The sequence below is a fragment of the Talpa europaea genome (genome assembly GCF_964194135.1).
Source record: "Talpa europaea genome assembly, chromosome: 6".
NCBI classification, from domain to species: domain Eukaryota; kingdom Metazoa; phylum Chordata; class Mammalia; order Eulipotyphla; family Talpidae; genus Talpa; species Talpa europaea.
Window position 1 is genome coordinate 74,758,364 of NC_140072.1, and position 13,694 is coordinate 74,772,057.

General features: G+C 36.9%; 1 protein-coding gene across 9 annotated transcripts in view; it reads left to right on the forward strand.

Annotated features, from left to right (window-relative positions):
* IFT88 (intraflagellar transport 88) overlaps positions 1–13,694 on the forward strand; it is a gene marked incomplete at both ends in the record, with an annotated part of 138,024 nt that overhangs the window by 68,241 nt on the left and 56,089 nt on the right. For all 9 annotated transcript variants that reach the window (XM_084234455.1, XM_084234458.1, XM_084234454.1 and 6 more), the window contains 5 exons: positions 2,560–2,646; positions 7,416–7,602; positions 10,258–10,366; positions 12,446–12,596; positions 13,069–13,184. In XM_084234455.1, coding sequence (XP_084090581.1) covers positions 2,560–2,646; positions 7,416–7,602; positions 10,258–10,366; positions 12,446–12,596; positions 13,069–13,184 — 650 coding nt within the window. The remainder of the gene's footprint in view (positions 1–2,559; positions 2,647–7,415; positions 7,603–10,257; positions 10,367–12,445; positions 12,597–13,068; positions 13,185–13,694) is intronic.

The following is a 13,694-nucleotide window of genomic DNA, read 5'->3' on the forward strand; positions in this document are numbered from 1 at the left end:
CTGCACTGTTGGTGGGAGTGCAAACTGGTCCAACCACTGTGGAAAGCTGTGTGGAGATTTCTGGACCTACTAAACATAGAGCTTCCATATGATCCAGCAATTCCACTCCTAGGTATTTACCCAAAGGACACAGAAACATCAATTCCAAAGAACACCTGCACCCCTATGTTTATAGCAGCACTGTTTACAATAGCTAAGCTTTGGAAACAACCCAAATGCCCAAAAATAGATTACTGGATCAAGAAGATGTGGTACATATATACCATGGAATATTGCTCAGCATTCAAAAAAGATAAACACATGCAATTTGCAGCAACATGGATGGCGCTGGAAGGGATCATGCTCAGCGAAATAAGCCAAAAAGAAAAAGAAAAATACCGGATGGTCTCACTCATAGCAGGAATCTAGAAAACTTAAATAAGGGACCAGGAAAATGAATATAAGAAAGTGAAAATCAAAATCAACAAAAAACTATGAACCAGAGACACTTTTAGGGGGGCGGGGGCGGGAGGGGAGGGATTGGGGTCAGAATGGGGGGGCTGCAATTGTATGAGGAATATAACAATAAAATTTATAAAAAAAAAATAAAAAAAAAAGCGTTAGTTTGTTCTTGGTATTCTGCATTATGAGTGTCATAAATGTGAGAGAATAACTTTTGAAATTTCTATACTTCAGAGAGTTTCACAGATATATGAGTTTTACAATTCCTGTGCTTATTTTTAAATTAATACTTTCATTGTGACACAATCTCAATCTAAAGGTAAAGATTAAAACATCTCAATTCTGATTATAAATGAAATGCAACTGGTCACACTTAGAGACTCTGAGGTACATTTTTGACTTTTCTTGGCAATTTTATAGAAGAAGCTTCCAAGAAAATGAGAAAGAACCTCAAAGTGTTTTGGGGGTTTTTTGCTTATAGAGTTTACCTTGCAAAATTATAAAACTAGTGGCCCGGAAACTTCCAACAGTTTTCTTTAAAGTAATAAAAAAAACTTAGTAATAATTTTCTCATATCATAAACAAGCCATATAGAATAGAGTATTTTTAAATGTCCTGCTCTTAAAAACATTGAGTTAGTATGCTTGATGGTACTTCCTTTGAGGTATATCTCACTTGAGGTCACTTAAACAGCTCTGACTTGATTATATATTTTCGATGGTCATAGCTGATGGCCATAGTGAAAGGTAAAGTAGGATGCTTGGACAAAACTCCAGGAACAGGAAGCACCAAGAGACCAAGCTTTTTTTTTATTCACTAAATGTATTTCAGAAGGAAAGAAGGATGGGAAACCTATTGTCTTGCTTCACTTTTTCCCCCCATTAGTTCTCAGTCATTTCTAGGTTAAGTAAGCATTCATTCATTCACCTTGTTGCAAGGGGTCTCACCATTCCAAATGGTTAGGGTTATATCTATTTAAAAATATTTTAATTTCTGGCCTCCCCGGTGGCGCAGCAGCTGCTATCAAGGGTCCCACATGGCGCTCAGACCTCTCCTGCCGCGCCCACTGCTCCCCTCAGCAGTGTCCTCTATCTGTCTGCCTGTTCTGCTCCCCACTCCGGCACTGGTGAATTCTCTCTCCCTCCCGCACTTCTGACTGTACCCAGTGCTTGTATACATAAATAAGTAAATCTTAAAAAAAAAAAAAAAAAAAACTAGCACTTTAAAAAAAAAATACTTTCATTTCTCATGACTTGAAAATGTGATTATAGTTGGATTGCCTCAGTAGCTCTCCAGTGCCTTCAATTTTTTTTTTTTTATATTTTATCTAACTTTCAAAGTTGTTCTCCATGGGAGAATGGTCTTCTATAGGCAAGTCCCTGATAGCTACAAGCTGAAGTCCTAGAATTATTTTGTAAAGAGCAATATCATGTCTTTTAGATAAAACAATTTGTGTGTGTTGGAAATTTCAGGTAAAAGTTTTGAGGCCTATTTGCTGAATAAAACTTAGCTGTGTCGGGTCTCCCTGGTGGTACAGGGGGTTAAGCGCAATACTGTGGGGCTATCCACAGCCTCTGCAGCACCAGTTCCATCTCCTGCTGGCCAGGGAGCTGCCCACATGGCACAGCAGACCTCTCCTGTCTCACCCTCTGCCCCCCTCGGCTCTGTATTTCAGTTGGTCTGCCTATTCTGCTCCCCACTCTCTGATAAATCCTTTCACTGCCTGTCCCCTGCACCTCTGGCCTGTAACCCAGATCTTGCATGCATAAATAGATCAAAAAAAATTTTTTTGAAAGATTTAAAAAAAAACACCTTAGCTGTATCACAAAACTCTCAGTGCTCAAAAACACAATTCTCTTCAGCTCTATTTAATATGCTATTAAGCCCATCTATTGTGTTCTTAATAGCAGTTGTTGTATTTTTATTTTCATTTCATTCTGTCTTAGAAATTCTCAAATCAGATTCTCATCTTGTTATCAGTTTCTCTGACTATATTAATCTACCCTTCTTTTGCTCTTCCCTGGTCTTATCCTTCAGGTCCATTGATCTTTTTCCCAACCTTAAGCCTGAATACTGTCAGATTACTATGATAATAACTTTCATGTATTTCATTTCTAGGCTGTAGAGACCTTAAAAATGTTTGAAAAAAAAGACAGTAGAGTGAAAAGTGCAGCTGCAACCAACCTCTCATTCCTTTATTATTTGGTAAGTTGGTTTTTTTAAAAGTTGTTTATGTGCATGGTATTTTTATGTTGCTAAATATCAGTCTAGGAAGTATATCTAAGAATACTGGTGGAGAATGTCAGTGGAATAAGGTGTGTGGAGGGCATGATCATGACTACTTCTGGTTCAGGGTTGAGTTTATGCACCTGAGAGGACCATCGCAGAAGGAGAAGACGGGGAGAGATTGTGGTGATGGCATCACATCATAGAATTACAAAGTGTAGATCTAGGAAATGAGCTAGAGATATAGATATCAACTCTTTGTTACTAATAAAGTGACATCTTAGGTTAAAGACTTATGAAAGGTTATAGAATATCATCTCCATCTTAAGCATACATTGAACATCTACTAGAGATCAATTATGGGAAATACCAAAGGTCTAAAGCTCACTAAAAGGGAGTTTCTGAATTTATTTTTTTTAAATAAATTTTATTTTTATATTCCCCATACTATTGAAACCCCCTTATTTTGACGCCAATCACTCCCCTCCCCGCCCCCCCCCACTCCCCATAGAGTGTCTCTGGTTCATAGTTATTTGTTGATTTTGATTTTCACTTTCTTATAGTTATTCATTTTCCTGGTCCCTTATTTAAGTTTTCTAGATTCCTGCTATGAGTGAGACCATCCAGTATTTTTCTTTTTCTTTCTGGCTTATTTTGCTGAACATGATCCCTTCCAGTGCCATCCATGTTGCTGCAAATTGCATGTGTTTATCTTTTTTGAATGCTGAGTAATAGTCCACTGTGTATATGTACCACATCTTCTTGATCCAGTCATCTATTTTTGGGCATTTGGGTTGTTTCCAAAGCTTAGCTATTGTAAAACAGTGCTGCTATAAACATAGGGGTGCAGGTGCTCTTTGGAATCGATGTTTCTGTGTCCTTTGGGTAAATACCTAGGAGTGGAATTGCTGGATCAAATGGAAGCTCTATGTTTAGCAGGTCCAGAAATCTCCACACAGTTCTCCATAGTGGTTGGACCAGTTTGCAGGAGAGTTCCTTTTTCTCCACACCCTCGCCAACATTTGTTGTTGCTAGTTTTTTTAATATGTGCCATTCTCACTGGTGTAAGATGGTATCTCATGGTAGTTTTGATTTGCATTTCCCTGATTACAAGTGATGTTGAACATTTTTTCATATGCCTGTTGGCCATTTGCATTTCCTCTTCAGAGAAGTTTCTTTTTAGCTCTTCTGCCCATTTTTTGACAGGATTATTTTCTTTGTTGTTGTTGAGTCTCATCAGCTCTTTGCAGATTTTTGTGATCAGTCCTTTATCATTAGTGTTGGGTGCAAAAATGTTCTCCCAGTTGGTGGGGTTTCTCTTTGTTTTTGTTATTGTCTCTTTTGCTGTGCAGAAGCTCTTTAATTTGATGTAGTCCCAGCTGTTTATCTTTGCCTTCACTATCACTGCTTTGACAAGACAAACATCAGCAGATACACCATGATTGAAATCATACCAACCATCTTTTCTGACCATGAAGGCATCAAACTAGAAATAAACCATAAAAAGAAGGCAAGGAACTCTCTTACCTCATGGAGATTGAAAACCACACTACTGGAAGACCACTGGACTAATGAGAAGATCAAAGAAGAAATTAAAAAATTCTTTGAATTAAATGACAATGAGGACACCAATTTCCTAAATGTATGGGATGCAGCAAAAGCAGTAATAAGAGGAAAATATATAGCAATAGGGGCTCACATCAAGAAATGAGTTTCTGAATTTAAAACAAAGCAGGCAGTTGGACAGACTAGGAAAAAAGAAAAGAATACTAGTTAAAAGTAGAGAACAGTAAATAGTGCTTCAGAAAGTAACATTTTGATTTAGGGCCTCAAGGAAGATTTCATAGAGAAGTTTGACCTTAAAGATCAGAATACACACTAGACAGAAAGAGGCATTTGTGGGGAGACTAATAGAAGAAACAAACAAGAACACTGGGAGGAAAGGATCACAGTAGGGGATGAATCAAGTGTAGTTAAGCTACATTTCTAATCTTTTTTTTTTTAAGATTTATTTATTTATACATACAAGAACTGGGGTACAGGCCAGAGGTATGGAGGTGAGAGCATTCACCAAAGACAAAGCAAGGAACAGAACAGGCAGATTGACTGAAATACACTGCTGAGGGGAGCAGTGGGCAAGACAGGAAAGGTCTGCTACACCATGTGGGTAGCTCCCTGGCCAGGGATCGAACTCGTGTTTTAGGCCTACTGGGAGGAAAGTGGTGCCATGTGCATGTCCAGAGGAGGGTGTGGGTTAGGGGAAAGGTGCTGAATTTGCTTTTAAATATATTTTTGAAAAATTTTGCAGTGATCATTATACATTCATGCAAATAGAAATGTCTAGGAGGCATGTGGAACTCGTCTCAGATGGGAAATCAGGGTTAGATATAAAATTTGATGATGGTCTCTCTAGAAGTTAAGACATTTATAATAAATGTTATTGAGGGCCTCCCTGGTGGTGCAAGGGGTTAAAGCACTGCACCATAAAGCAATCCGCAGCCTCAGCAGCATGAGTTCCACCTCTCCTGTCTCGCCCACTGCTCCCCTCAGCAGTGTATTTCGGTCAGTCTGCTTGTTCTGTTCCCCCACTCTGTCTGTGGTGATTCCTCTCACCCCTGCATCTCTGGCCTGCACCCCAGCTCTTGTAGGCATATATAAATAAATCTTAAAAAAATAAATAAATAGATGTTATTGACTAAATGTTTGTGTCCCCTCTCATGTGTTGCAGTCTTAACCAATGTGAGGTGAAAATTAGGTTTAGATGAGGTTTGTCTGTCTCTCTTCCTCCCCCACTCACACATACTTCCCCCAACCCCAACCATGTGTGGACATAGCAAGGAGGCTCTCTGAAAACCGGAAAGCAGGTTCTTACCACACACTATGGGATTTTGGGATTTTGACCTTGGACTTCCCAACCACCAGAACTGTGAGAAAAAAAATACCAGTCTATATTATTTTGTTTTAGCAACTTGAACTAATTGACAATAGATAATCTCTCTGAGTGTAAGAGCATAGCACAGAACTGAGAACTAACTTTGGCATATATATTCGTGTAGGGGGCAAGAATAAAAATGACATCAAAAAGACAGGAAAAGAAAGGAGGTAGTATGATCTCTGAAGTAAAGGAAGGCACAAAGAGGAAATATGGGATGATAAAATTACCTCAAGGAGAAGGGTAGGAAGCATCATGAGTTGAGAGAGAAATTGGGCTGTGATGCAGTCACATAAGGCCTTACCCAACTCTATTAGGGGACAGAAATAACTATAAGAAAGTGAAAATCAAAATCAACAAAAAACTATGAACCAGAGACACTTTTAGGGGGGCAGGGGCGGGAGGGGAGGGATTGGGGTCAGAATGGGGGGGCTGCAATTGTATGGGGAATATAACAATAAAATTTATTATAAAAAAAAAAAAAGAAAGAATTGAGTGTCCTTGGTGTTCTGCGAGAAAAGAATTTCACATAGTACCAAGATAGCAAGGCACAGAATTTATTAAAAGTTAAAGTACAAGATACTCTGCTGGGTAGTCTCTCAGAATACAAGAGATCTGCCCCAGGATCTAGAGCGGCTGGACTTCTATGGTTCCTGCCTTCTAGATTTGATGGAGTCTCTTTAATTAGACATACCTTCCTCCTACCCTCACCCTATATCTGCTTGATTCTTGGAATCTGGCCTCTTCCCTTTTTCTCCCCTTACTTGGTCCAGTGGAAATTATCTTGGTGATTCTTGATGACTGAGTGGTCCTTGCAGGAAACCACAAGCTTAATTATATGCTAATTGAGTAAAGGTTGTGCAAGACAATGGATCCAGCCCATAATAACCATTTTCAACTTTTAAGGACCCGGTTGCTAAGCACCTGTTGGGACCAGCTGGATTTCACTAGACTTCCTAGCAGGTGCTTGGGTACCCCTTGCAATATCCCTTTGACATATATATTCGTCATGATATGACGTCATGTACGACACAATATCCCTGACACGGTGCTGGCCCCTTAGCTAGATGGAGGGGGTAGGGGGTTATGGCCTTTTGTACGTCTGCATTAACCAGTCATTTGGATATTGCCTGCTCACCAGAAAGGGGTTCTGAATTTGGGTGGAGTGTCTCTCTCTCTTCAACTCATGATAATTTGCAGAGAGAACTGACAGCCCAAACTTGTGACCTGGCACATTCCTAGCAGTTCAGTTCTGAAGGACAGGTAGGGAGAGGGGATAAGGGGAGTAAAGACTAGTCTCCACTATAGCTTTGTACATTTTGAATTTAGAAAATAATTTGTGAGTTGTGTAAAAATAGTTAAATTATTGATCCAATCTGTATTAAATCTGATGAATATAAGGAGATCAAGAAATTTTTTAAAGAATAAAGAGAATGATTAGATTCAGTCAGCTGAGCAGAGCCACTGGTCAATAATGTGTTACACCTAGTTCTGCCTTTGTAGTATTCAATGCTTTAGGTTTGAAAAAAGTAGAATTGCTATAAAATAATAACATGAAATTTTGTTAAAATGGAACCGCCTACATTTAAATAGTGTTATTCAAATGAAGAGATTGTGGAGAAGTCAGTCGTAAGAAACTTGGCTACTTGAAAGAATTTGATGATTACAATATTTGTAGAATAAGCCTATAAACACCATGATATGTAAAAGATTTATCTTCTCTGTAATCTCAGAAACTCTATCATGTATAATTTTTTGACAGTCAAGATATTTGATGAACTTCAAATAATCTCTATATATTTTTTGTTGTATTTAGGAAAATGAATTTGCACAAGCCAGCAACTATGCAGATTTAGCTGTGAATTCTGATAGATATAATCCTTCAGCTCTTACTAATAAAGGAAACACAGTTTTTGCAAATGGTGATTATGAGAAAGCAGCTGAATTTTATAAAGAGGCTTTAAGAAATGATTCTTCTTGTACGGAAGCACTTTATAATATTGGTAAGTGAAACAGGCAAAAATTCACTTTTTTTTCCTTTTTTTGTTTTGCAATCTCTCTATCTTCTTTTATTTTGCTTGAAGAGTTCCAGCTGATTAGGAAGAGGAGTTAACCTTCTTGTAACAAAGGTTGAAGATTCTCAGATTATAGATTATTTTAAATGACTAAAAAGCTATGCACATGTGAAATTCAGACAGATGTCCAAATTCCCCTCTAAAAATTTCTGTTTCCATCATGGTTTATGAGACTGATTTCCCTCCTGCTAATATTAAATATTGTAATTCAGTTTTGGCCTAACTAATAGGGTATATGTAAGGGGGGGGGTACGTTTCATTTTTTTCCTTTTTAATTATGAACAATTTCAAATCTGTTTGCAAGTTATTGATTTATACCTCTACAAATGTATATTTTCAAACCCTGCCCACCACCAGTGCCCCAATAATCCTCTACCATGTTTCTTTAGGCCTCTTCCCTCTCTGACTCCCACCTCACCACCTGCCTCCTCTTGTTTCCTCACTTTTGCTATTTCCTTTAGATATCTACTGATCCTGGCCTGTCACCTCATACTGAGGAGTTTGCAGCTAAAATGGATGGGATCTCTGAGGCTACTAGGGAGATTTATAGGTTGGCCCCCTGGAAAAGGCTACCTGTCTGAATTTTTTGCTGGGGAATTGCTCATCAGTCATTTAGGTTTTTCTCTCAGAGAAGGCTTTAAATCTCTCACCTGAAGGAGAAAAGACCTGGCTGGTTTGGGAGGAAGTTGGGGAGTTAGCAGTTTGAGCTGGAGTACAGGAGATCGTCCCTGAGAGCCTCCCCAGCTGATGTTAGCAGTCATATTACATGGAAAGGAGGGTATGACTTCAGTATCTGGTAAAAGAGCATTACTGGCAGGGGGAAGTGAATAATAAAGAATGCAGTAATGTACTTGCCAAGATATAAATTCTTCTATTCTCTTAATAAGCTTTAAATACTTTTCCTAGACCATTGTTTGACTTTTAACTGTAAATCATTTATTTTGCTAATCCTTTTTCACATAGTCAAATTTGGCTTTTTTGTAAATGTGTGGCTCTGATGGGGTTTTGTGGGGTGTGGGATCCTTGGGTTCACTCTGGGAAAGCTTTCACCAGAGCTCCCGTTTCAGTGGCACGCGGCATGTTCCCCAGGCACATTTCTCTATGAGACAGAGACGTTAGTTATAGTTAAAGAACAGGTTTATTAAGGAAAGGGACAGGTTTTGCTGAAAGAGGCTTGCATGGTTGCAAGTGGGCAGCCTTGAGGAGAGCTGTCTCCACTGAGGGAGGTCAGTGAAGAGGTCCCGGCGTGGTACAGGTCACAGGCAGGCCAGAGGCTGCTGCCTTGCAGAGGGAGAGAGTTGGTGAAAAAAAGCACCTGCATAGTCACAGGTGGGCAGTGGGAGTGCTGCCCCGAACCTGTGCAGAGACTGCATTGATATAGTCCTTTTCCCTTTGGGAGGGGTCACTCCTCCATGGAGTGGCCTGCTTGTTGCTGATGTTGGGTAACAGGCAAAACTAGAAAGGGACCAGAGATTCCAGGGTGGGCCCAATCTCCCTATCTTTACCCCCAGGTCTGTGCTCCACTCCCTATAGCAGTCTGATCCTGTTTGGCTATCATGCCTTGTGATAAGGCATTGGTGCCTAAGGGTCACGACCTCTACAGCTGGGTTAATGGTCATGTTATTCCCCTCCACCCCCACCTCCTTGTGTGAGTCAGGTTTTAGTCTTGTGAGGCCTCTTTTCCAGTTTTTCTATTCTTGTTCTCCATCAGCTCCATTTGTTTTTTGCTTTGTGAAAATCTTTCCTACCCAAGCATTATAAAATCATTTTCCTCTATGTTCTTTTCATGCTTTTACAATTTTGTTTTTTCTTCTGTTTAGCTTTAAAATATAATTTGAATTTACTCAAAATTGGAATAAATTCAAGATAGGAATCTATTGTTTTTTTCTTCAACATAGTCAATTGCTTTAACCCTGTTTATTATTAGTTCCTTAGTCCTCATTGATTTTATTTTTTTTATTTTTTTTAAAGATTTATTTATTTATTTATTATTTATTTATACATGCACTGGGTACAGTCAGAAAGAAGCCCGGGAGGGTGAGAGAATTCACCAGAGCCAGAGCGGGAAGCAGAGCAGGCAGAAGGACTGAAGTACACTGCTGAGGGGAGCAGCGGGCGGCAGGAGAGGTCTGCGTGCCAGGTGGGACCCTCCCCCGGTGGCTGGGGAGCAGCCGGGGATTGAACTGGTGCTGCAGAGGCTGCTTGCAGCTTCGCAGCCCAGCACTCAACTGCTGCACCACCGGGGAGGCCCAGTCCTCATTGATTTTAAATGCTCTCTATAACTGCATTAATTTCTGAGCTGTTTATTCTGTTCTGTTGGTCTGTTAGTCTATTCCTACTCCCCTATCACACTTTAAGAAACACTAAAACTTTACAGCATGTTTTAGTATCTGCAAAACCTTGGGAGAAAATCCCTGTCCCGTCCCGCCCCCTCCCACCCGCCCTCTTCTTTCTTTTTAAATTCTGTTCCTATTTATTTTTTCTGGATCAATACTTATATATATTTATAGATTCATTCTGTTACTTTAAGAGTACTGCTACCAGTAATAGTGCTTGTAACTTTTTTTTTTTTTTCTTTTTAAGGCCTTACATATAAGAAGCTCAACCGGCTTGATGAAGCTTTGGACTGTTTCCTGAAACTTCATGCGATCCTAAGAAACAGTGCCCAAGTTCTTTACCAGATAGCAAATGTGTATCTTATGTGAAAAACTTTAAACAGTTATTAATTCATTCAACTGATGATTGAATACCAATTATTAAATAGCTTTAACCAGTGAAGAATTTCTAAATATCTTGAAACTTAACTCTCAATATGTTATGAGAATGTATTTGTCTTAAAAGATCATTTGCACTATAAGAGGAAATATTTAAAGGTCAAAACTACTATTTTGGGGGATTAATAATTGAATAATTGAGTATCATATTTTGAGTACACATAAGCTATTCATTGGATATAAATTAGATGCTTTAGAATATATATTAACTCTGAATCTGATAGAGTATCTTTGAAGCAGTAACTTAACTAACGAGAAGGAAATGATTGTTTATTATTGATCAGTACTATTGATAAAATTTGGATAATTTCTTTTGGCTGACATATATATTTAATGAATGTAACTCTCCCAAAGCTTTAATCCCTCAAAAGTATGCAATGTTTATATAAATTCACTCATTCATTCCATTTATTCAATAGTAATTATTGACTTCGTATCATATGTGCCAGTATTATTTTCTGAATTCTGAGAAATATTGAAATATAAAACATTGCTTGTGTTATTTTCTCCTACAACTCTTAGCTTTTTTTAGTTTCTCCCTTCCCATTTTTAGAAAAACCAAAATTTGCTAATATTTTTTAATACCTCCGACTCTTTTTAAAAACTTTAATTTCTGAGCCTCCCTGGTAGCGCAAGGGGGTAAGACACAGCCTATGAAGCTGTCAGCAGCCTCGGCAGCATGAGTTCGATCCCCGGCTGGCCAGGGAGCAACCCACATGACACAGCAGACCTCTCCTATTTCGCCCACTGCTCCCCTCAGCAATGTATTTCAGTAGATCTGCCTCTTCTGTTCCCCACTCTGTCTCTGGTGAATCCTCTCAACCCCCATGCCTCTGGCCTGTACTCCAGCTCTTGTATGCATAAATAAAAAAATCTTTAAAAAAAAAAACAACTTTAATTTCACTCCTTATTTAAAAAATAATATGCTTTGACAACAACATTGAAAAGGTTATAGTCTTATGTAGGTTTTAGGTTCCCATTATCTTGATGTAAATTGTATGCAAATATGTTTAGGAAAAAGTAGATTATAAAGTATATCATTAATTTTAAGTACTATCTGCTATACTTTTGATGGAGTGGATAAAATAACTTTTGTAAAAAGTTTTAGTTTTAGAAGAGATTACTACATAGTTACTCCTTTTAGCTTTTTTGTACTATCTATGTAATTTCTCTGAAATGCTAATGTCTTGATCTGTGCGATCCAGTTCATGAGCAGTTTAGATCCAATTAAACAATTAATATGTTTGAGGCTTTTTGAATACATTTCTTTATTTTCATTTTTTCCTTGTTATCACATTTGTCATTAAAAACAAGATTCAATAACACTTTGAATATCATTGAGGTATCTAATATAAAAAACACATAGTATGTAGCCAATTACTATTGATGTGAATAAATTACTTGAGTGTATGCAAAGAACTTACTATATACAGAAGCTTCAGAGAGAATTCCCTATCTTTGGTTTAAATCTAACTAGGGAAACTCAGGAAAATAGATGGAAACTATTCTCTAATATGTTCAGTATATGAAGAGAGGTAGAATAATCAAAAACAGCATTCAGGTATTTTTATTAAGGACAAATTTTGACTATGCTTTGAATACAATGGCAAACAATTCCACTAGAAATTTGAAAGTTGATCTTCATGGATAGTAATGAAGCAAAGCAAAGCATATAGATAGATATGTATATCTATATAGATACATGTACATATATACATATCTATCTTTATATAGATATATGTACATATATGTACATATATGTGTATAGATAGTTACATAGATATATGTATATCTATGTACATACATATATAGATATGTATTATTGTTAACACTACCCCATCTTGCATCCTCATTGCTGAAGAAATCCAGAGTAAACAGTATTAAATAGCACATTACTATTGGCTAAGAAATATTTTTATAATAATATTGTTTTTAGGTTGGTTTGTGGATCAATGAATTTTTAAAAATTGTGTTATCCTTAACTGGACTTACTCAAGATATGAACTAATGGAAGATCCCAATCAAGCTATTGAATGGTTAATGCAACTGATCAGCGTTGTTCCAACAGATTCTAGAGCTTTGTCTAAACTAGGAGAATTATATGATAGTGAAGGAGATAAATCCCAAGCATTTCAATATTACTATGAGGTAGGTGTATAATCTGACTTCCCTTCTATTTTTTAGCTTCTTATGAATTGTGACAAAACAAGTCTTTTAATTTTTCAAATTTATAAATTCTTATTACTTTTAAAATACTTAAAGCATTTATGAAATGTAAAGCTTTTAATTTTATTAGCTTTTAGTGTTCACAAAATGAAATAAATTCAAATGCATTTTTCTCTTGAAATATCATGTTCACCTCTTTTTGATTCTATTACATGCTTTATTTGTCTCAGATCATATATCAAAATGTAGAAATATTTATAGATAATTGAGAAATGCATTAAACAAATCTCGTTTATAAATCTTGTATGGTTTCAAAGCTTGTAAAGTGCCTTTGACAGCACATACATTTTTATTAAGAAACTTCATATTGGCTAAATAAATCCATTTTAGGTAAAATGCTCAGGAAGTAAACTGAGTACACTGATACTACTTTCATTTTCCATACTTTTTCCAGTCATATAGGTATTTCCCTTCTAACATTGAAGTCATTGAGTGGCTTGGAGCCTATTATATTGACACCCAGTTTTGTGAAAAAGCCATTCAGTACTTTGAAAGAGCTTCTCTTATACAGTAAGTAACTACTAAGATTTTATGTTTAATTAAATATCATGTGTTGGGATTTGATTTTCTCTCTAGACTTAGAATCTGATAGACATATGTTCTTGAGCAAATTGTAATGAACCTTCTTGCATTATTTCCACTTTCTTGTTATGTTCCATTTTACTTGGTCTTTATTATAATAAACATTTTCCTTTTATGTAAAAGTTTTTAAAAATACCTTTATGTATTTTTCAAAGTCACAGCGAGCAAACAAGTATTATTTCTTTATTAGTCAGAAATTGACTATCTTCAGTCTTAGGATAGTGTTTCATTTCTGAAAGAGTCTTAATAGAAAAAATTTGTGTTGGTTTCAATTTATAATTAATGTATGTTGTATATTAAAAATTAAGCTTTTAAAGGTATCATAAATTTCATATCAGAATATTTTGTATATGTCTGATTCAAAAATAATGCGTAATGCTCTGCTTTTTATTGGGTAAGTTGAATTTTAATATAAAATGTGTTTTTTAATCATTGAAC